Raw genomic sequence first — 25603 nt, forward strand, 5'->3', positions numbered from 1 at the left:
ACAAAACCAAAAAACATGTTCTATGGTTTCAACTTCTGTATTACAGATATTACATATATTATTTTCAGAAAAAATTATAATTTTTAAGTAATTATTCAAAGGGAGTATACGGTGTTGCAGTCTATACTGGAACCATTGTATTGATGTATCTTTGGTAATTAGAAAATGTATTTTATATTTGTTTTTCCAGTGTATGTTTCTAAAGACAGCTTGTTGCTTCCATTTCTGCTCTGATGTTATCAAACCTTTATTTTTTTCAATTAAACAAAAATACATGTCTTTACATCCCTTAATACTTTTAAATAAAATATGAATATGGCTTGGTATGAATGGTCTATCTAGTTTATTTAACATACTAAGGTTTAAATTTAGATTCTTACATATTTTCTTGATACAACAGCATATACTTCGATAAAGCAAAAACATTTCTGATTCTATACCGAATATTTGTTTGAAATCATTAAAAGAAAGAACAATTATTCTTTTGGTCTAATAAATCACAAACATTTCGAACACCCTTATCAAACCATTTTTTTTTTTTTTTGAGGAAAAAAATCTTAACCAATTACAGGACAGCAAAACTTTCCTTTGAAGACTACAGAGAGAGCGACGCACAACTTCAAAGCCGCACAGTCAATCACCGTGTACCGTTATAGAGCTTTTTTGATGTACAATAAAGAACTAAATTACCTGCTCTGTTCTGTTACCTCTAGTTTTACTATGAGATAATCCAGGGGTGTAGAGATAGCAAGTGGTCGGAATTCCTTGTGTATCGGAAATGAAATATACCACGAAGCGGTTGTTTATGTGTCAATATGAAGAAATGGTCACTGATACATTTAAAGTGAATAGTCGGGCAAAGAATACCAGTCTAAATGCGTTCATTGGCCTTCCAAAAGTTCTCATATATTAATACGACGGTCAAGTTCTGCTTACGTTTCCCAGTTCTGACCATTAAAAGAAAGAAAAGTTGAAAGCATTGAAAGCGAGGCTGCGTGGAAATGTAACCACGGACATAGTCAGCCGGGAGGACGTTTTAGGATTCCTATACTTTAAATTAATTTCTTCGTACGCAGATAGATTCTGACGAGAGATTTTATTTTTTCTATTTCATAAGAAATTATACTGGATACATTCACACCATTTTTACCGACTTTAGCCATCCTTGCCCGACTGTTCACTTTAAATGAAAATGGAAAACGTTGCATACTATGTCGTTTAATTAAGGAATTTTATGTTATGGAGATATAACAAAAACCTCAATGTGTTCCTTAAATAAACCACGAAATGGTTATTAGTTCTGTTTCATATAAGAGAAACGCCCACAAAGCATTTGCAAAATAATGATAATCTTATCGTATTCGACAGAATAATGAATAGAAAAGTTTGAAGTACATAATACTGATTATGTATAACGTTAACGATATAGCACGTTTTAGATTTAACATTTAAATAATCGCGTCGTCAAAACACGTAACGAAAAATGTCCTCTTTAATTTATAGTTGCTTTCAACTCTATATATTTGTTGTTTATAAAGTTCTGAATGTAGTAATGGTATATAAATGTATGCTTATGTTCTATCGATTTTTCGTATAAAACATATTAAAAGGGAGATAATTATCTTGATTTTTTTTGTCATCAAGTAATAAAGGTTGTGTCCCTTTACTCATTTTATTAAATAATAACTAATACACATTTGATTACAATTTTTCAAATACAGTTTATTGACCAATGTATGTTGAGATATTTTATTTCTTATTAAACATATATAAACGTGTATTATGTTGAAGTGTCTTATTAACCAAGTAATAACATGGCAAATGATACGTATGATTTAATGTCACTTTAGTGTTAATCCTATTGCAACACAATATTTGTAAAAATGAGCTAATGTTTACTAATAGGGGTTATAGGTTATAAAGTCTTTGGGATTTTTTCAGGTGTAAAAAAGAATGCAATGACAATTTATTCTCATGTTTATTTCAAAAATACAGTGAATCAATGTTTATTTTTACATTTTTATCAACAATCCTGTAAAAAGAAACAATACATGATAACAATAGAGTTTCCGATACTATTATGGTAAAATTATGTCTATAATTATTAAGTCTTTATTATTAGCAATTCCGTCTTTGCACATTACAGAGTTAGCTCCCTTACGGCAGGTATCTTTTGTGACGTCGTTATTTTTTTACGCAATTTACGTCAATTTACGTCGTTTTCTCGAAAAGTATGACGTTACGCTCACAAGGGTAGATAACTAAGTAATATGCAAATACAGAATAGTTTTCCGCCAATCTAGTGTTTTCGGAATGTAACGTAAAATGGAAAGGTGACAATGTCAACTAATTCTATAGATTGAGCAATGAGTTTCTTAACGAATCTAGTTTCTGCACTAAAAAGCAATTCTTATTATGTTATAATCATACTCCTTTTCGTCGCATCGACCACTTTCGTAATGCTACGCGACTCAAGGAAGACAATTACACCTAGGTAAGGAGTCAGTGTCTCCAACACTGAATGTTCTACAAGGGACGGAATAAAGTACCCTAGTCATAATGGCTAATATAAATCATAAATATAGCATTCATACAGAATAGAACTAGAGAGTACTGAGATAATTACATCTCCAAACAAATCTAAAAAATATTTAAATTCATTATTCATATATTATACATATAAACAAACTGGTGAATCTATTTTTACAATGCCTAATATGAATTATTTCACCTAAAATATGTGTCTAAAAATAAAAATTTCATAGAATATGTAACGATTTCTTAAATCAGTTTTTGCTGTGTATATAGGATTTAAATGAATCTTATAAATCCTAACTAAAAAAACCATGATACAAAGCTGGACGGAAACTACACCTAATAAATAATAATTAACAACACCACCTTTGGCCGACATGAACCATTATTAAATTATTTGATATTTTGGCAACAATTAACAAATAAAATATAACAAAAGAGGATTGTGATGTTATGTTCAGACTTTCGCTTACTTTAGTATCAGAAGTCTCTATCTGTTATCAATGAGACTATTATTGTAAGATAAATACAGCGTGCACATTTCGTGCTATTTAGGTCGAATTTACATTGATATAGGCGATATCTGCAAGTTGGAATACGTACAGCTTATTATTTGCTTTCCGAAACTGCACATGTTATAATAGTAGTAATATCCATGCTTCGTCTTTCCTTTGCGAAATTCCCTAACAAACGGCGTCTTCTACTACGACGAGTACCACATTCCTATTAGAAGATGCAGCCTTAATTTGACATTACTACAATGGTTCTGTCATAGTATTACTAGTATTTGTTCTTCGGTAAATACACATTCAACTGTGCCTCTCAATATCCTCTTGACGCCAAGATTCGGTCGCTCACTATTTCATGGGTTAATTAAACTATTTTAGTAGTCTTCATTGCCTTAATATATTTTTTTTTTATTTTTTATTTTGTGCTGGTGTTGATATTCCGGACGGTATGAGAATGAGGCATCCACTGTCTGACTTCCTTAGCGGGTTGGTTGCGTTTGTCCCGGAGCATTAGGTCCTGTATGGTTGTGACCTGGCCATTCATGGAGGGGGACTCGCCAGAGCGGGAGGTATCCATCCCACTGTCTGGTGTAGAGTTCACCTCGTTCACGTGTGTAGTCTGCAATATATAATCACATGAATCGATAAAAATATATTATAAGTAACGCCAACAGACTGAATACAAACACTCATAATAGTGAAACAGGTTTTAATGGATCGCCGCGCCAGGGGTAACACTGCTCTCTCCCTGTTACATTAGATTAAGTATTCTCTTTTGGCAGTTTTCTAGTGATCGGATCGTCGCGCGAGGGGAAACACTGCTATCTCCCTGTTACATTAGATTAAGTATTCTCTTTTGGCAGTTTTCTCTTTACACATCAGTACCACCTTTTTATTATTATTTTCCTTTGCATTAATGGTTCTGTTATCTCCCAATTAGGAATAAATTCCTATTATCACAAAGTTTGATAAGATGATCTGACAACATCCCATTAGGGGTCACGTTCGGGTGACATTTAGAAGTGGCCTATCAGATAGGTGCATGCAGAATCTTGAAAGTAAATTTTAGAGGATGAAATTGCTTGAAAAAGCTGTCAGAATTATTTCCATGCACGTAGTCATATCGCCCGAACACTACAACAAAGCTAAATGCATATTAATACTGGAACGAAACGGCTTGATTGATGTAACCATGTGTAGCAAAGTGTAAATGTTTTCCGAACATGACCTCTTATAGGATGTTGTTAGATCCACTATAGAGTGGTTATATAGATCTGAATTAGGTTGTGTTATCCCCCATACTTGATGCCAACACGTGGTGGTTATATAAACGTTGATAAACTTCAAAGTTAAAAACAAAAATTCAAAGATATGAATGATCTTACAATCGATGTTAAGAGTTTGAAAGACTGGGTGAAATATAAACAAGCAATAGTCAAGAATTTGCTATCTGTTAGTGAATAAGATACTATTTGAATCAACTAGAGGTATAAATGTATGAGATTAGTATTTTTAATGTTTTCTTTGGGGTTAAGGCAGGTAAGTATATAATGTTAATTACAACAGATGTACGCTTAAGAAAATTGTAGATGATTTATTGAATCAATTCCCAAACATTGTGATCCATATCCACAAATCTGTATCAGACAAGAGAGATATAAGATGTGAACATGTGTACATAAACTGTATAAAAGCATATATAACGAATGAATTGTAAGTATAAAACTCCTCCAGTTCTATTATATAATCTCTTCATAACAAAACATACTCGATACTACATACAAACAAATTACTTAATCATAACAACCGACGTAAATTCAACATCTTATAACCGTTAAAAAGCAGATTTATCGCATCAAACAGAAAAAACAGAAATGTTAAACTTGGTTTTGTCACAAATACTACTATTTTGTGCTTGCATATTGCAGTTATCTGGTTAGGTATTAAGTATAACGCCATACTTTTCAAAGAAAACGATTTCGCTCATAAAATAATGACGTCACAATTGATATCTATCCACAAGGGAGGTAACTCTGCTGTACACAAAGATGAGATAGAAAAAGCTAATTTCCCAAATGCAAAATGAAGCGTGATAATGATGTAATTTTAAAATAGTTTCATGCAGAATGCTTTACATAATATACGTTTTTAAACGAAGCGAGTGTTGTTATATTATGATAATTTAAACATTGCTGTATACAAAACAAAATAGGATTAACATATTGGAGTAGAATACATCTTTCATATTTACTTAAAATACAGCACAATCTAATAGCCGTTAGAATTTACTATGCGTGCCGAGTCTTCTATTATATATAAAAACGACATGTCAAATATGTTGCCGAAACATCTCGTTAACTGAAAAGTTTATAAAAATATATATTTAAAACAAGTAAAATTTCAGACAATATATAAAGGTATGTATACATTTTAATTAACTTCAAATTAATTGGATAGAGGCTTTGAAAAAAGAACGAAATAACGCATTAATGTATTGTTATCTCCATAATACAAACTTCAAACAAAGTATTATAATATAGTCAACATAACACTAGAAAGTTTGAAATAAATAATATGGCTATTAAAATTTAGACAAATAGTCATCAAAACGATCAACAAAAATGTTCATGTGACGTAAGCAACAAGTAGACAGATCTGCCTAAACTAAGGCAAATATTCTGATAACAAAACCTTAGTCAAGGTAAAGCAATTCCACACAATAATGGCAATAAATAAAATAAAGACCTAATCTAATATTATCCTGTAAAGAATTATTTATCAAAATATTAACATCATAATGTTAATCTCTACTAAAACATCGAAACAATTTTCTCGGGTTAAGGGATCCCTGTTTCCTGATTCAAACCGAGATACTCCGGTATGTTGTTAGATGGTCATTGTAAATAATGTCTGTTGGAACGCTCGATATTATTTTCCTGGTTTTTCCTTCTATTCCAATTGTCATATACAAGACAATAATGTAAGATCTTCAGAGTGTGACATCAACACAAAAATTGCTTGTGGCTAACAAAATTCAACATGTTTAGATATTCCCATCATAATCTAGTCACACATTTGGCACACAATATCCTTATTTTCCCGCCAATAACAGGTCACATGATACACATGATAACACATAAATCCGACAGTTGAAGTGTCCATGTGGTCCGTTGTCAGTAGTGACGTGTCACGTGATGTGTTTTGTGGTTGGTCACCTGATTAGTAAGAAAGAAGAAAAGCTTGTTGTGTATGGTTGTTATTCATTCCGGAATTACCACACACATTAACATATTCACTACCAAATTCAACCGGAAATCAGCATTGAATACGTGACATCATCATCAACGTCATATCCTGATGAAAGACGAGAGATGTCTTGGTTTTTGGGAAATACACGTATCATAGTTGTAAAATAAACCGATGGTTACAATCAAAATACATAACGAAAAGAATATTCAATATTTTCATTTTTGGCTATTCTATTTTTTGTATCTGTTGAGCTGGAAATACGTCTTTATAATATGTATTTCCGGGATTATGATTTGCGTAATACTATAGCTTTAGTTCAGTGCAGTAACTGAATTTGGGTTTTGTACATTGAGTACATTTAGTGATTGTTGCTTAAACAAATTGTGCACATACACAATATAGGCGTGGGTTATTTATAGACTGGTGTTACTGCGAGGTATGTCACATTATTTAGCAATATAGATAAGTTAGGCAAGTTAATGCATTCAGGAAGAGAAAAGAGAATGTTAAATTGTAACATCGGTAAAACTGATGGCCTAAGGCAAACTGAATTTTTATTTTAGCTAGAAAAGAATTTCCATAATTCACAAACCTTGGGGTATCCTTTCTTCTGCTTTGCGTAGTTAAATCCTGCTATCCGTACCTGTGTTGATACAAAAAGTACTAATGTATAATGAATAATGCATAATAAGTAGAAATCCTATTTATGTTGTATAAATTAACACAGGAAGCACACCCACATGTGCATAATAAATTAAAATATTTCTGATATAAATCATCGTTTCTAATTGCAAATCTGAATTGTATACAAGCTGATAAATTATTCATTGTAGACCGTTATTTTATGACTTATTTCTATTTTGCATTTAGGATTTACATTCATCACATTACTGGCCCGTCCACATGTGTAATAACACATAGATTTGACTTCATAATATCTGTATGGCGTCGCATGATTGTTTCAGTAGTCGGAAACGTCACATCCGAGCCGGATTTCTACTGTTTTATATGGAGAGGAAATTTAAAGTTTTGCTTATATTTCTATTGATAAAAGTATGTGATAAATAGAATCTTACACTCGTTACTATGTGATATGAAATTTATCAAACTCGTTAAATAACTTGATATGCCACGCATGTAGATCCTCTGTTCGTCAAAATGAATCGTGCTTATGAAACGGTTACACTCAAATAGCGAAAATATATGGATGAAAGAGGGCTAAATATAGCACACCTATCCAGAATTAGATATGCAAAAAATCACTTTTTTGAGCAAAAAATCACTTTTTTGAGCAAAAATGAAATTAAATTAAACCTGATCATTTCTGTGCCCATTGCGCATGCCCACGACACTAGACGATCTGCTGTCGTAGAAATCGTCTCCCCTCCTCCTCCGCCGTCGTCCGCGGTTACAACAACAACATGACGAGCCATCACCGTTCATTGGATGTACAGCGTTGGCTCCGGACCCAAGTGGACCCGACACACACCTGGAAGGGGAAAGGTTTTAGATTAGTTTTGTCTCCTAAAAATCACAGTTTGATTGGTCGGAAATGTAAATCGAACATGTAGATTATATTATTTTAACGGTATTTCATACAGCAAGCCGAGAAAAGAATTCATTTTATGTTTTACTGAAAAAAAATGAAAAAGTAAAATGACTAAATAAAAAAATAAAGCTTCCTTTGATATTACCTTTTCTTCATAACCTATGTCGCAAATCGTTGTTATTAATATAAATAACCTTTGATAACTTACATTTGCCTTATCAAGGAAAAAGTATCTTTTTCACCCACACATATATGTAAACTGTTGTAATTACTTACCCACACATATACATAAAACAGCAGATGATACAGGTCAATAACAACAGGGCGAAAACACAGGCCAGGGCAGCTAGTACTCCGAGCAGCCAATCTGGCACTGAGGAAAACAAACGCAACACAATTTATATAATAATAGTCAACACTCACATTCAACACTCAGAGGTAACATGGTGTTGCTTACCAAGGCACCAATTCTAAAACAAGTCACATTACAGCATGATGTTTGCAGGATTCAATGTTTTGTTTCGCTTTTTTTGCACAACATCTGGAAACTCTATATAACAAATCGATATATTTCCGAAAGATTCAGAACGCTATCCAACAAGGAGGTTTCGAAATACCAAAACTTTGGTAAAGTACGATTTAATGTCGATTAGTTCTACTTTCCTTTAATTGTGACGTCACAAAAATCGTGCCAAAACATGACATTACAAACACCGGAAGATGAGGCTAATCTACTGTAAATCGTACTAAGTCGTCGGTATCTCGAAACAACGTAATATGATAACAAAGTTGATAATCGTGAAGTGGACACATTTATTTCTCGAACGACCATTTTTCTTACCTCATGTGGTTTTTTTCGATATTTACTGATGCTAGTGTCTCTAGTTCAACATCTCAACGAACATAAATACGGAGGTATCCTCATATATGATTTTAGTTGAGTTACACTGAACCGCTATTAATCTCATTTCAATGGCATATCAGAAATTCATTTAATGATATCAAGTCATTATTTAGCTATTTTGATTTGCATATGATTAAATAAAAAAAATTATATTTCATGTCATAAGCATTATTGTTTAGAAACTGAAAATGAATGCATTTGAACAATTCCATATAAGCATTAATGTTACACTACAATCCTAGGAATATTAAATTGTACTGAGCGTCAGTTTGGTCAGCGACTAATGAATTGATTTAAATGGATGGTTAGTGTTATCGTTTAACGCATTAAGACATCACAGCTCTAGCTCATCGATATAAATAGGATGTCATGATACAATTTCCATTTAACATCAGTTGGGAATGGTTTTACACATGTAATAAGGTATAGTTATGATTGGAACACATTTTGCTTAATCGTTATTTTTTTTCGCCATATATGTCTATTTCAGCTTTTTCTATTGTTATACGATGGACTAAGTATATTAACATACAAACACAAACTTATTTAGATATTATAACGACGTTACAAGTACATACATTCGTTTCTGTTAGTTATGTATTGATTAGTTGTGCTGATCATTTACCATTTAAACTTAAAGTTGTAGTCTCTAGGATAGTACGATCTGTAAACGTAATGGCATTATCAGAAAACCGACATGGTACACACATATATATAAACCTGAAATCGCTTGTATCAGAGTAAACCAGTATATAAATCCCCAGTCAATAAACAATTGTAAAATACATAAGGATTGATAAAACACGTATAGGACAACAAGAACCAGCGGTTCCATAAAGGTAAGCCCCAACGATGACATTTGTCAGCTTAACCTCAGGTTAATTAGACGGAGGTGGCAACAAGATACCTCAAAGTTTATCTTGCATCAGGTTTCGTTTTTCTTCAAACAAAAGTGCAGACTTGTGCGAAACTTAAGAAATTTCCCTCATGTAACTTATTATGAAATTTCAGTTTGTTTCGAGAAATCGTGGCCTGAACTTACAAACTCACTGCCTCTTACTCAAACCGCCGGCTGGTAAGGATCGAAACACTCAAATAGATTATATAAGATGAATTTGTATCACTGACGCTGACATATCTCTCGACAGAAAACAAAACGTGTACATTCCATATATTGTCATTGTATTCAAGGTTTTAAAGTTGACATTTGGTATTGTTTGTACTATTCCACGAAGTTTCCGTTAAATATTTTGCGATAATCTCCTCTTCGATAACATATTATCAGGGTCGAGGACAGGAAATTAGCGGGAGGTAGTTGATCTTGACCTCATTTAAATCATTTTCGATACGTTATGATTTTGATTTTAAGCTAAAGTTAACGATACACGTACGATACTGCCTGCTTGTGGACCTGCATTCATGAGGTGCCATGGATATGTTAGAACAACATTTTGGTGGATAGTCGACTATCTGGACACTTGTTTCCCCAGTGGATGCCGCCCAGTTTTCCTATTAAGATTTTATTAAATATTGTTTTGGTTGATTGGTTTAACATCCAATTTCAGTCAGGGTCATGTTAGGTTTGTTGGTAAAGGAAAACCGGAGTACCCGGAGAAAAATCAGTCAGTATCATGGGATTCAAACCCGTGACCCAGGGGTAAGTGGTTATATTTTGGAACACCAATTGCACATAAAGAGAACTTACTGTCGTTGTTGAAGACACTGACATTGGTATCGATGTCGTCTGCTTGTGTCAGATAAGTACATGTTGGTAGTGACCCTGTCCAGGTGCTACCGGAACAGACGATTTGGTTCCCGCCTGACATAGAATATCCGGAAATACACGTGTAGGTGGCGACAGTGTCATTGTAGGACACAGTGGCGGCTGCCACACTATCAGGCGCCCCACACGCCATAACAGGGGTGGTGGTGGCTGGGATGGAGGCTGTTGTGGTCGCTGAAACGTTCAAAATATATTTAATATTCACGTGAAAAATGAAACACCACTAGTATGTAAGCTGTAGTGGAGGCTGGGATGGACGCTGAAACAACAAAACGTTCAAAATATATTTCACATTCACGTCAAGCCTGAAATACGTCTAAAGTGTAGGCTTGGGTGAAGGTAGTCCGCTAAGCCTGCCTATATTATTAGTTTTTTTTTTTTTTTTTTTTTGCCTAAAAAAAATAAAAAAAGTCTAATAATAAAGGCAGGTTTAGCGGACCAGAGTGAAGGCTGTGGGGACACTGGAACAACAAAACGTTAAAAATATAATAAATAGTCATGTATAAATAAAACACCACTGGTTTATATGCTGGATTAGACGCCGAGACCAAACAAAACATAAATCCTAAATGTAAAAATAAATACCTTAATATAGTTCACCTTCTCGTGAACAAAGTATCACAAGTATTCAATAGATATAGTTTGTGATAAAGTGACAACAGTTAACCACTTTACATTCGCGAGAAACCAATCCTCGCTTTATTTTGCGAGATACAAGTTATCGCGTAATTTTGCGAGAGCTCAAATTCCAATATTTTGTAATGAATTGTATCACATGTACATTTGAATGCGTGGTTGTCAGTAAGAGACATAAAACGTGAATGTATGTATTTACGACAATGTTAAAAACAACGATGATACGAAATATTGTATATGGGATAATAAGGAGAATGACAGTACTGACGAATTAGTTTAACGAGTAACTACAAGAACATAACGCAATCACAAACTCAATTACGATGGAATACAACAGCCACACCACAAGATTAAGTGTACTTCATAACGCAATCACAAACTCAATTACGATGGAATACAACCAGCCACACCACAAGATTAAGTGTACTTCATAACGCAATCACAAACTCAATTACGATGGAATACAACCAGCCACACCACAAGATTAAGTGTACTTCATAACGCAATCACAAACTCAATTACGATGGAATACAACCAGCCACACCACAAGATTAAGTGTACTTCATAACGCAATCACAAACTCAATTACGATGGAATACAACCAGCCACACCACAAGATTACGTGTACTTCATTAACGACATCACCCCTACAAATCTAGGCCAAACCATGGTCAGATCTACGGGGCTGGTGCCGCAAAGATGACGGACTGATATGTAACACACACATAAGGTTCATTTCTACATCCATTAAGCACTGTTCAAATTACGTCATCTTACGTTCTGATAAAGAATAACGCGAGAGATTGGATAGTGGTCCTCAACAGCGATGATAAAATGGTTATCAACTAGGCAAAACAAAACAAAATAATGATATTTAAAGTAACGCTTGGTTTTTCGTTGTTTAAAGTTTCTGACTGTTTTTATGTTTAACCTTATTTTAATATCTTATCATATATTTCTGTTAATATGAGTTAATAATCTGAGTATCAAATAGGACCTTTCTAGGATGATTTTAATTTATTTTACAAACTGTAACTCTGGATGCCTGAAAACATGGTCGAGGGGACGCATGCGTCATCCTCTAAATGTAGGACTGATTTAGCAGGGTGGGGAATTGCTGATAAAATGTCTCCATATAGATAACCCCATGGTAGGGGAAAATCGACACTGGAGTATCTATACAGTAAATATCACCGTTATCAGTTAAAGATATCCATTTGTTTAAATGTAAAGGAATATTTCCATCTCCAATGAAACAAGGTGACATTTTTTGAGGAAAAAAATACAAACAGTATGTCCTACACAGAAATGTTGACTGGGAGGATAAAAGGGGGAAGGCTTTGAACTTGTTTTTCAATTCCAAATCTCAAAATACACGAGAAGGATTTATCGTCTGCCCACATCTGAGCTATAAACCATTTCAGATAAACCACATTTTATACCTTAGTATTGTTGCTTACTGTGAATAATGAAATAGAAGACTTACAACGCGTAGAATTGTACATAACATTCATCCCAGGTAACACCCAAGTCAAATAAAATGATGTAGTATATGTAATATCTGCGACACTGCATAAAAGTGAATCTATCTGATCAGAAGAGGTATGTAAATAAGCCCAGATACACTGTACGAGCGTATCTATCACAGAACGAAGTATACGGAGTTCCTAGTTTATGATCATTATAACTACATATAAGGAATTCCTTAAACTAAAATTCTTCTTATTCTTCGTATTACAGAAGTTTTGATATTTTCAGTTTTAGAATTCCATAAATTTAAGGAATCAGGTACAGTGGTAGAAAACTATAAACTAAAAAAATGTGGGTCATAGGTTTTTTTCAAGGAATATTCCATTCCTAAGAGCTACGTATTAAGTGAAGACAAGAATATCAATAGGAGTAATGGAAAAAAAGAGGAAAATAGAAGTGTAGTAGCTTACACGGGGATGTAACGTACGCTATTTAAGGGATACTTTGTTGATAGTTAGTGACAAGATCATGAGGTTTTACTCCAGCGTTATGTGGCAAATACTTCTCATATAGTATAGCTATCTAGATATTATCACAGGGAAGATTTGATAAGGTCCCTGACGCTGGATGATAGTATACACTCTGTTTAAACCATTATATAAAATATTTGCTACATTATTTTATTTTCATTTTACCAAAGATGCTCGGAACTCATTAATAGGTTTACCTATGAAGTACCTGCTAGTTTTTACGATCATTGTATTGTATATATGGCACACTTACTTACACTATATAATGATGTAAGGGTAACTATAGGGTTTGTCTATGCATGGCTCGCAAGGGCTCAGTTTAATGAACATTCCTTAACTTAATTCTTCCTAGGAAAGCACTACGGAATTTAAGGAAACTCCTTTAAGTAAGGAGCCTTCCTTAAAATCTGTAGTGCTTTCCTATGGAGAAATTTCAGTTAAGGAATTCCTTAAAGTTAAGGAATGTTCATGAAACTGGGAGCTGTAATTGTCCTTAAGATGAAGGTGACCGAAATAGGACCAATAGGACAAACGTTATATCAAAATCATTTTACAAATGTTTTTATTGATAAATCAGCATCACGACCAAACCAAACTCATACCACCTGATAACAAGGTCTGATAACAGGCTTAGCACCTATTCTAATTAATATTTTTATTAAAACACATGTCTAAGACGAATTTGAAGATTTTTTACCGGTTGCAATTAACCGCAGTCACACCGTTAGTAATTTAACTCATAAGTAATTTAGACGACGCATGGTAAATTATCATCATGTAAATGTCTTTAAATGACTTATTGAATTCGTGTTCTGTGATATGGAGGGCGTCTTTAAACCTCCTGTTCTTCTCTAAATTTCTCAAATTGAAATGAAAAGTGCGATTTTTGAAGGATAACTTAGTATTAAAGTATGACGTGTATTTAGCCCCTGATAGCTAACCCTTGCCGGTTTAATGTAGCCTGATAAAGGGCTAATTGAAAACTAATTTACTAGATTATTTCGCTAATAAGTGGTTTTGGGAATTAAAGTATTAAATAGTATCTAATTACATTTTCATTACAATTGAGAAGCATTGAGCCATTAAATTGAATCTTAATTAAAAAGGATTTGGAGATGCAAATGGAAATTTGTATAATGATATCCAATTATCTAATAGTCCGCTTTATTTCAACGAATTTATGTAAAAAGGAAAGTGGGCTTGTCAAATATTCTGATGTCAAGATTTTGAAATTACACATTTTCAAAACATACTTAAACATATGTTGTTACTCATTATTACGGACTAACACATTTTCAGTAAAAATGGTGACTTTTATGAAATCATCGTCTTATAGAGACAATTTACCGAGGCTAATTTCCTAACATAACCATGAAGTGTTGCATACCACTGCTGTTCAACGTCTCTTATATAAAAAACGAACATAGTTTTTTTTAAGTTCTGGGTAACCTTAACTATATTATTCATAGCATTGAAATTATAAATGGCATAGCCATACGATTAAGAAATATACGGTAAACATATACCGAAACCAGTATCCGATAATGTACAAAAAAGGGAAAAATGAGAATGGAATATGATCATTTTGTCATTTTATCAATGACTTTTTATACCAGAGTATAAATCTAAAATAGTTTTACTTCACTAGGCTCAGGCTACAAGACATAACTACCATCAATGTATACAGCGAAGCTATATTTAACCTAACTGATTGTCGGCGGACATTTGCTTAAAGGTCAACGTGATACCAACTACACCAACATTTAATAAGACCAGTTTTCCTTCGATAAACCTAAAATATCGATGCATGCTTATTTACAATTTTCCCTTTAAGAGATTAAAGGTTGCCAAAATGTTCATGTTCATTCATGATTTTAAATTTTTAAAGGCCAACAACTTTTTCAAATATAACAACAAACATTCATTTTTGCGGTAATTAGGACGACCCGCATTATGAAAATTAACATTTTATTTGTTTTAATTTAAATTGTTCAGAAAGTGATCATATTTGTATTATTAATGGTTAGTTAATAACTTTGCGACTCTACAAAATTATCGATCTCTTTTTACATTCCTATTTTAAAAATTGATTGCGGTATCGGTAACGTAGTGAATCTTCAGGTACTGTTTCTTATAAAAATGGTTTATGTTAGATATTAGAGTAAAAGCACAATACACGATATCTCATTATTAAAAAACAGATAAGAATACATAGAAAATTGTAAAAGAACAATAAATATTACATAGATTTTTTTCATTATACGACCTGATGTTGTTCTCAACAAAGCCAAGTGGCAACAAGTTCTGTCAGCTTTTAGAGATAAAGATGTTTACATTTAATGAATAAACAGATCTACCTTTTGCTGATAAAAATTAAATTTATCAGCACCTCTAATCAATGTCAAGGATGGAATTTAATAAATACTGAAAATAATGCTTGTTAGACTTTTTCTCACAAACATATTCCAAAAGTCAAAACTGTTTAAGAAGCATTGGTTATTACCTAGTCAACATACTATATCATGTAATTATTTAATGAAATCAAAAATAAAGATTTACAAATTTAATGTACATAACTCGATTTTAAACTAATTATACATACCCATTGTATCGGCAGGGATACCAAATATTAAAGAAACCTTTTCACAACTATTTCACAATTTAATATAAATCCGAGTCGTTAATGATTTAAGTTTGTTTTCCAACGTGTTAAGATGTATCATTAGGTTCCGAGTCTCCTTGCGGTAAGGTGTGTACTCCAACACGTCAAAAAATGTACCCGAGTCTCCTGTCGTTCATTCAACCATCACTGATATATAGGAGACAGTGGATTGGCTGTGAGGTGATGTATCGATCCGCCACATTCGTTCGGGTCGTCACTTTGTTGTGGCAGTCCGCCAGGTGCCGACAGTCAGTACCAGTAAATCAGTAGATGCGATTGCATTACCTTCCAGAACATGTGTAACTTTGGATCCATAGATAGAGATATTACCGGAAAATATAACATACGAGTTGGTGCAGCTTACATGCTATGGAGATTTAACTGAGATTTGGACAAATATATGAAACATTCATTTTGGATTTAAAACGATCGTAACAGAAGATACGTTTATGTAAAGGGCTTTTTAAATCATTTAAATTCATAAAAAAGGAAGTTTTTATTTGGATTTGGTTTGGTCCATATTCATAAGTTGTCGAAAAAACTGTCGTTTGACAGCATATTTCAAAGGTTGTTTTCTATCACAGTCTTAGATATAATGTCAATGTTCATTATTTGAAAAATAGTTCTACTCTCATGGCATAAACATACTGTCATAACATTAATGTTTCTCCATTTCTTTGTTTCCATATATTATGCGCTTTATTTCCCACCAAAATAATGACCTGTTTTTTAAAACTTTAAATAAATCAAAACAAAACCATATCGTCAATATGTAAATCTCGGAAGGAGTTTCTTTGGAGAACAATAGATTTGTTGTTGTTCTTGTTGACAAAAAGAGCCTTTAGTAGGAACAGACTGAGAATAACTAGAGTAAATCTTACGTCATGTTATGAAATGTAAAACTGTACATTTGTGCTGCTGACCAGGACTCGTTATCGTTTCTGCATTAACTTCATTCTCCTAGAAATCAGTATCATTGCCAAAAGAAAATTTGTTAACCTGGTAACTCATTAACCCCTGAATACAGATTTAGACTCTTCTAAATCAAAGACTAGGCCAGTCCATCATAAAATTGCAGGGATAATTGAATTAAGGAAATCGTGAAATTTAACAGCATGGCCATTATCGATGTAGTCGAGGGATCTAGAATTTCTGGAACATATTAAAAACTTCTTCATCTCGTTATATGTCTGTAATCAATGCGATATGCATTTAGATTCACCCACGTACTAGCGAATGGTCCAGTTACGTCTATAAGAGCTTCGAAAGACTAACGTTATTTGTACCTGATATGCGACTTTAAATAAGTATAATTGTATTGTAACAAATGTTTTATCGGTATATAAATTATTTTGTACCGATAACGACAGCTACAATGTACATAGCTTCTATTGTTTTATTTACTATAGCCATTTTATGACAAGTTTAAAGTGTTTCAACGTTTTGAAAAATGGGTAAAAATTCCAATTTGAATTGGAGATTTTTGTCACTACACATGCCGAACAGAAGAAAGCTTCACGCTATAAACAACTTCGTGACCCCAAATGTTCCGATTAAAAGTCGTTAGCTTATTAATCATTACTTAGGACCTTTAAACTGGCTAGATGGGTCTCTAATGACACATCAGGACTCTAAATGTATACTCATTTTTACACTGTACAAATGAATGATACATTGAATGTAGCGTTACTTTGTCATGAGTTGTAATGTTGTCATTATCAATCGCTATTTGATTCCGATAATACAAATGTTATAGAACCTAAGAGACATCAATTATATGTTATGGTAGATCTATAATTCATAGTTAAGATACATACAATACGATTACGGTATGGTAACAAAGTTTTTGAATAATATATTACAAACACAGTCATCAACCAAAACGAATGGTTTCTTAGGCATGTGACATTTCTACCACATTACATATAATCATCGGATAGAAGCTAGACATAAATCAATTCAGTTTTCATTTAAACATATAAAAATAGTTATGAAAATTTTTATCACTTGTCATTCCTTTTAATTTAATTTAAATAATAGAAAAATAAACCACAATTATTGATGCAATTTGATAATTTCACACCTTCCCTTCATTAAAACTTTTGTTCGCTTTTTAGACGCTTTTATATACGTAGCGACATATTTTAAAATTACACAATATTTTTTTATTATATCATTATCATTATAGAAATTCACATAAGTATAAAACTTTAAAATTAAGATATACATAATACGTTACTTTTCCGTGTATACAATTAGTTAACCCCAATTGTATTCTTGAAGCTGTATACTGTGTCAATAGTGTTAAGGCAAATGGAGGAATACAAAGACAAAAAGTGTCAATCGTCATCAAAATATGCAAGTGTCGAATTTGTCGGTATTTCGTAGAATAATATCGCAACAACAATAAAGATAATTTATGAGCGCCATACATGAACCGTATAACATAATTTCAACAAAAGAATTTTTGAAAGTATCGTCAAAGGCGACATAACAGCTTCCACAAAACAATCTTCCTAAATGATATTCGTATCAAGTAGGAATCTCGACGCAGCCCATTCCAATGCTACCCTTTTACTGACATAGTATTCACCACATGCAGTACGATTACGTATAGACATTTATTCAATACTATCAAAGTTAAACTTAAAAAGTATTACATAAGTTTTATTAAATTAATGAGACGCTACAATTGTATAAGTTACACTCCTTAGGTGCCCATTACAAATGACAGAAGGAAACCCAATACTTTTGTATAATGTTCTGGAAAGTTCATAATGTTATTGATTTATGACGTGGCAAATTTTGATAACTAAACTGTTACAAAATTGTAAACTACAGTCGATGTGAAAGCAGTTTGAGTGATAGATGCCGCCCGTTACAGTTCAATGCGTAAACATAGACCAAACATCTTTAATGTTAGTGTTCTAAAAATTCATTGTAAGTAAAAACTAGGTCAACATACAAATCTAGATTACACCGAGGTCAACATACAAAGCTATTTTAAACTAAGGTCAAAGTAAAACGTATATTAATCTTTTAATATACAAATAAAAGTGAATTCAAGTTAACATACAAATCTCGGTCACACCAAGGTTAACATACAAATCTCGGTTGCACTAAGGTTAACATAAATATCTCGGTTGCACCAAGGTTAACATACAAATCTCGGTTGCACCAAGGTTAACATACAAATCTCGGTTGCAGCAAGGTTAACATACAAATCTCGTCAAACCAAGGTTAACATACAAATCTCGGTTGCACCAAGGTTAACATACAAAATTCGTCAAACCAAGGTTAACATACAAATCTCGTCAAACCAAGGTTAATATATAAATCTTGGTCACACCAAGGTTGATATACATATCTCGGTCGTACTAAAGTTAACATATAAATCTCGGTTGCACTAAGGTTAACATAAATATCTCGGTTGCACCAAGGTTAACATACAAATCTCGGTTGCACCAAGGTTAACATACAAATCTCGGTTGCAGCAAGGTTAACATACAAATCTCGTCAAACCAATGTTAACATACAAATCTCGGTTGCACCAAGGTTAACATACAAAATTCGTCACACCAAGGTTAGCATACAAATCTCAGTCAAACCAATGCATCATACAAATCTCGGTCACACCAAGGTTAACATACAAATCTCGGTCAAACCAATGTCATCATACAAATCTCGGTCACACCAAGGTTAACATACAAATCTCGGTCAAACCAATGCATCATACAAATCTCGGTCACACCAAGGTTAACATACAAATCTCAGTCAAACCAATGACATCATACACACCTCGATCAAACCAAGGTCAACATACAAATAAAGCTCAAATCCAGGCCAACATGAAATTCTATGTACAGTTAACTCTAGGTAAAATCGAGTAAATATACATTTAAATCATGCCTAAAACAAAATAGAAGTCTAGGTCGACTGTGGGTCAACATAAGAATCTTTGTCAAATCCAGATACATGTATACATACCAATCTAGGTTGAACCAAGGTAAAATACAAATGTAAGTCAAACATATAGGTCAGCATTCAAATCTAGGTCAAATCCAGGTCAAAATTAATCTAAGAACCAGTCGGTATCATGGTATTGTTATTTAAATACCTGTCATCTAATCTTTAAAAACACTATTTTGACGGTTAGATGTGTCAAAAAAATAAAAAGGATAAACAGTTAGATGATATCGAATCAAACTACGTAGGTAAATCTAGGAATGGAATCCATCATGTTCATCATACTAGTGACACGTTATACGTAAGGAGAAAGGAACTCTGTTCACGTTTAAATTTGCATTGTAAATCAGACCGGCGTGGTTGCTGAAGTATTTGCGAGCAAAATATCATACTCTTAGGAGCAAACGACGCGAAGTGTTCCCACAAAATAATGACGTCACAATATATACCTATCCGCAAGGGAGCTAACTCTTTAATATTCAAAGACGGAACAATCACTTTTAGTATAGATAAAATCAAGGGTCAATATTACGGTTGAATGTTACACAGTCTAATAGTATTCTTTTTATAGACAATACGTCATTATAGAGGGTCAAAACTCATTGCAACCGCTGCATTGTTTTTAATTTGTTTGTTCTTGTCTGTTACATAATGTATCTATGTTAACTCTGTAAATGTAAATGTAACAATCAAAGTAATCTTAAATAGCTGTAAATAATTGTTGGTATATTTTTAGAAAATGTTTTCTGCATGATATCTGTAATCAAGATATCACAGAATACGCAGATGCTTAATATTTAACCACCTATTTCTGTCGTTTTGTGTAAAATTTACGAGGCCATGAAAATTGAAAAAGGAAACAGTATAAGGAACAAATGAAATCTAATCATCTTGCATCGAAAACGCAAAAATTGTGTAGATTGGTTAATTACATTTTTATAATTTCAAGTGAAAATCAGGATTTTTACCGCCTCTATTACTCTAGAGATTATAACTCATATACAAAGACAAAAAAGAAACAGTGTCTAAATTATTTGGTTTTTCAAGAATTAAGAAAAAGTAGAATTCAGCAGTGGCATGAACTTTATTTTTTTCTGTCACCAGCCATTGTTCTGATTATTTAAAATCAGTGGCAACTGAATTATCATTAATATATCAACAACAAAAGCATTAAATGAAGGAAAATGTGGATGAATATCATGCATGAGAATAAGATCAAACATTCTGTAAGAGTAAATGTGCCCATGTCATTGATGATAATCGATGAACAAATATAAGAGAAATCGAGATAAATCAAATTTTCTAATGACGACACTTCCATATGTACAAGAAAATGCGTTCGAGCAAAATCTTATTACTACATTTAAATATGTATAAAATATGCGTTCTAGCTGAATCTAATGACGGTAATAGTTAACATAAAAATGTGATATAATTGAAAGTAATTTGTATTATGAGAACGAGTTATAATTTCTATACTGCAGATATGTTAAATAAGAATAAAGCTACAAGCGTCAATTGTCTACATAAAACTTTATGGTTACATCATGATGGCATTTATGACATCACAGCATGGATTCCAAAATGATGCGTTGGGATGAAAAGGCTGACAATTCTGTTATTTTCTATAATATATTTACATAACATAAAATGGAGCATCATTTTTTTCTAAAAATTAATTAAAATATTAAACAGAAATAAAAAATACAGAAAAGAAAGTTTGAATAAAATACAATTTGAAAAATGAACACATTTACCTACCTTGAAATTAGTATAAATATGCCGGCTGACCAGTAACCTATGTGTAATTAAACAACTCTGATCTGATGAGATAGTCACGTTCGTCCCTGACTTATTAGTTCGCTATAGACTGGTCAGTAAACACTAGTCCAGAGCACACTCCACAAGTTAGGTAATTAAACATTTTCTATCTCAGTTAATTCCTCATAATCTTATGACAGGGGAATCCGGCACGCGAGGCCGACGTAGAATGGACGGGAGCATTGAGAGAACATTATATAAATATAACCTAGCTGTCTACAGAATACAACAGCGCCGATAAATGAGCCTTTCTCACCATTGTGTACCGTCTATATGTATATGTCACATGTCACATGATAGTCGATATATATAAGGACTCTCACGTGGTGTATTATTAATACTATTATATTGTGTATAATGCACCATAAGTCAAGGCACTAATTGCAATAAGTATTAAAAATATCTGAAAATCTAAAAAAAAGGAATATTTTGGGATTGAAGGACAAGTCAATTCAACGTATGTAATATACCTTAATACAAGTCATTTGAAAATTTGTTCCAACGGAATTTATCTTTATAAAATTGATTAAAATTCTAAAAGAATTTGTAAAATTTCGTAATTGAATAACAACATTGTGACATGTTTAGTGACGTGACTACTTTTCAATTTCAGACATTTTTGATTTACCTATTGTGTTTAATACATTAACAATATACTCACTGCGGTCAGGATTTTAGGTGCGTAACAAAGTCAGGTACGGACATTTAAACTACCTCAATATGACACGCACCACGGTCAAATACTGACTTTAACCGCTAAACTAGTATTTAGGAGTTTGATAATACACAATTAATAATTTCATTAACTTTTAATCAAAATGGCACAAACATAATCAATTGGTCAGTCGGTCAAATATTTCGGTTGACCACTCCTATGTACGGGTTGTTACTGTCACAGATATGTTCTGAAGCCCCCGTGAGAATTTTTTCTAGGTGGTGAAATAAATACGTTGACGTGAGTTACTTTGCTAGAAAATTGTATCCAAGTTTGATTCACTAACTAGTATATAATTCCCTTACACGTACTCCTACTATACCCTGTGTGAGCTACATCAACTTTTTTATTTCTCATGCTCCATTACCACTCCACCTGGCTATAGTTAACGTTCGTTATTTCTTTGAACTTGGTATATCGTATTTTACTTTTTCGAATCTGTATAAGTTTTTTAAAAAAATGACTTTAGAGTACAATTTAACTTAGACATTGCTCTGCTGCCCCTATGGCATAATTGAAAAAGGCGACTAAATTTGGGATCTTATCTTTTCTCTTCCTAACTAATTTTGAGAAAGGATTTGTGTTGTGTCCTCTGACCGAGACACACCATAGTCTATAAAAGGGGTAGTTTTTGCTCCTGCTTAGCGCTCAGCATTTAGTGGAGTGGGACGACTAGTTCGCCTGTTGTCAGTATAATGTGACTACAGAATGGCGCTGCTGTCTTCAGCGGCATACTTCATCGATAAAGCATTATAAAAAGGGCATGAGTTCCATTATGTTAGAAGACACAACACGAATATACCATAGTCTCCCAAAACACGCACCTCGCTTTTCACAAATTTAAGTAATACACCACGGACATTGGAGAAGGTCTTTATATGACCCCGACTGTTAATATGACGTTAATGTAATAAATTAAACACCTTAGACTAAACTACTTTGTTTTCCCGGTGTCTAATATAGTTTTGATATTCTTCGCATCATCTAAGAAACGTCATTGGTACGACCATTGATAATATCCATGTTCTCTATCAAATGCTACCATACCTTTATGTAGATTCCTTCATTCCTCTACATAGATGTATATTACTTTTAGCCTGATAAAATGTTAGTGAAGTTTAAATCACCATTAAATATTGAGACATATTCTGATTCTTAAATGCTAACATATAATTCTACTTGAACATTTCGGTTATCATAAAATATTGAGACTGATTCCTTATTATTCCATCGTCTGGCCTTATCTTATGCTTCAAGGATGGTTGGTGTGATCAAATCCGAATAATGAATGGTCTTGATAACATGTCTTCCCTTTAAATCATAAATTGTTATGTAACAGGTAAATGTATGATCACGTCTTAAAGGTATATGACTTTTGGCACTTACTGGGTTTCATATAAAAGTCAGTTCCTACCATCGTCGGAACCATTTGAAAACATGATAACTTAACAACCTCATCTATCTTAGCCTAGGCATAAATATTTCTTCTGGTATGCTTTACACTATAATCGGATCGATACCTCAACAAAACCTACATTATTTGATAAAATATAATGTAATTGGTACTAAAATCAAATTGAATTTGCCCCAAGCACGTTGCATGCTAATTTCAAATTTGCTCTCATGAACTGCAAATAAAACTGCTTTATACGATAAAGTCGTTAAAGCTATGCTATGTACAATGAACAAAGATTTATGAATGTAAGACCATTCGTCAGGTATAACATGTGTAAGATTGTCAATCACATCAGTGTATTGGTATTTCGTATTTTAATGACGATCGAATTACTTTATCACCACGAGAAAAGTGCGCATTTAGTTGATTTCTGTTTACACTCTGTAGTTATAAATCTATATCCTTATTTATCAACAGGGATGTTCCGTAAACATTAAGTTCTTGTGTAAAGAAGTTTTTAGTACTGAATTAAAATCCTTTCAATGTTAGCCCCTTTCATTACTCTATCGTATAACTCTCTTGAGGTACGCATACTATATTCACAATAGTGCTATGACGAAATAATTTTAATTCTTAATTTTTAAATTAAATCTCAGAGATTGCAATCAGCATATCAAATTACCTGCTTCAACATCTGTTTATTCGTATCTAAATAATATTTTATTGAAATAACCTAAAAACTCGAAAATAAGACACGTCTTGTTATGATAAGAACGTTATCGTCTGATTTTCAAGTATGGGATTATATTTTCAAGGACGGCTCATTTTCTATAGTGGTTTGTGATAGAGGAGTATGACACGGCGTGTTTCGAAATTTTGTTCTAAATGTATAATATGGGTTAGATTTTCACAAATACACAATCTGATTAAAACACATATCCTTATAACCATTCCGTTCATTAGAGGATCTGACAATATCCCATAAGGGGTCACGTCCAGATGACCTTTATACCACGTGTACTTCAGAGCAAATGCAGTTTCTACACCTTACAACATCAATTGAAATCGTCTTTTCGCCCCAGTATACATATGTATTTAGATTTGTTGTGAACTTCGGGCGAGATGACTACATACACGAAAATAATTTGGACAGCTTTTTCAAACTCTTTCGTCCCCAGTCAAGATTCTGGCAGTGCCAATTTGATTGGCCATTTCAAAAGATCATCTTGACGTGACCCCTAATGGGATGTTCTCATATCCTCTTATCCAACGTAGTGATAATAAGGATCTATGTATTTAAAACAGATTGACAAATACACAGCACTAGTATCGCTAAAGAGAATATTGCTAGTAATGATAGAATATGTAAACATATAATTATATCGACATACCACGACATACCACTACTGTGAGTATATTATGATATATGTAAACATATAATTATATCGACATACCACGACATACCACTACTGTGAGTATATTATGATATATGTAAACATATAATTATATCGACATACCACGACATACCACTACTGTGAGTATATTATGATATATGTAAACATATAATTATATCGACATACCACGACATACCACTTCTGTGAGTATATTATGATATATGCAAATAACTTAAGACTAAGAAAATCAATGAATGACTTTACATCATTAATGCACAGGTATGATATATATATTGGTATTGTTTAAAATATCGATAATGGTTTTTTTTAGTTATAACTCCTACAATAACGATAATATAGTAAATATGTGGATAAATGAGTAGATATGATAGGACCAGTATTTGGCCTTAATTTTTCAGGCCGAAAAATATTAACCCTGATCCACATCAATTTCACATCAATAAATACTCTCATACTTGCCATT

The 25603-nt window shown here is 32.9% G+C and overlaps 1 protein-coding gene across 3 annotated transcripts in view; it reads right to left on the reverse strand.

Annotated features, from left to right (window-relative positions):
• Positions 1–839: 839 nt before the first annotated feature.
• Positions 840–25603, reverse strand: part of LOC138304875 (uncharacterized) — a 41060-nt gene continuing 16296 nt past the window's right edge. Inside the window, exons 1-6 of one of the 3 annotated variants that reach the window (XM_069245230.1) lie at positions 21555–21852; positions 10452–10703; positions 8119–8215; positions 7608–7782; positions 6886–6936; positions 840–3663 (exon numbers count right to left, since the gene is read on the reverse strand). In XM_069245230.1, the coding sequence (XP_069101331.1) occupies positions 3460–3663; positions 6886–6936; positions 7608–7782; positions 8119–8215; positions 10452–10662 (738 nt within the window). In that variant the 5' untranslated portion in view covers positions 10663–10703; positions 21555–21852 and the 3' untranslated portion in view covers positions 840–3459. Of the gene's footprint in view, positions 3664–6885; positions 6937–7607; positions 7783–8118; positions 8216–10451; positions 10704–15767; positions 15907–21554; positions 21853–25603 lie in introns of those variants that run through there. The other 2 variants (XM_069245227.1, XM_069245228.1) reach the window with 2 other exon arrangements.

This window comes from Argopecten irradians, chromosome 12 (genome assembly GCF_041381155.1).
Source record: "Argopecten irradians isolate NY chromosome 12, Ai_NY, whole genome shotgun sequence".
NCBI lineage: Eukaryota > Metazoa > Mollusca > Bivalvia > Pectinida > Pectinidae > Argopecten > Argopecten irradians.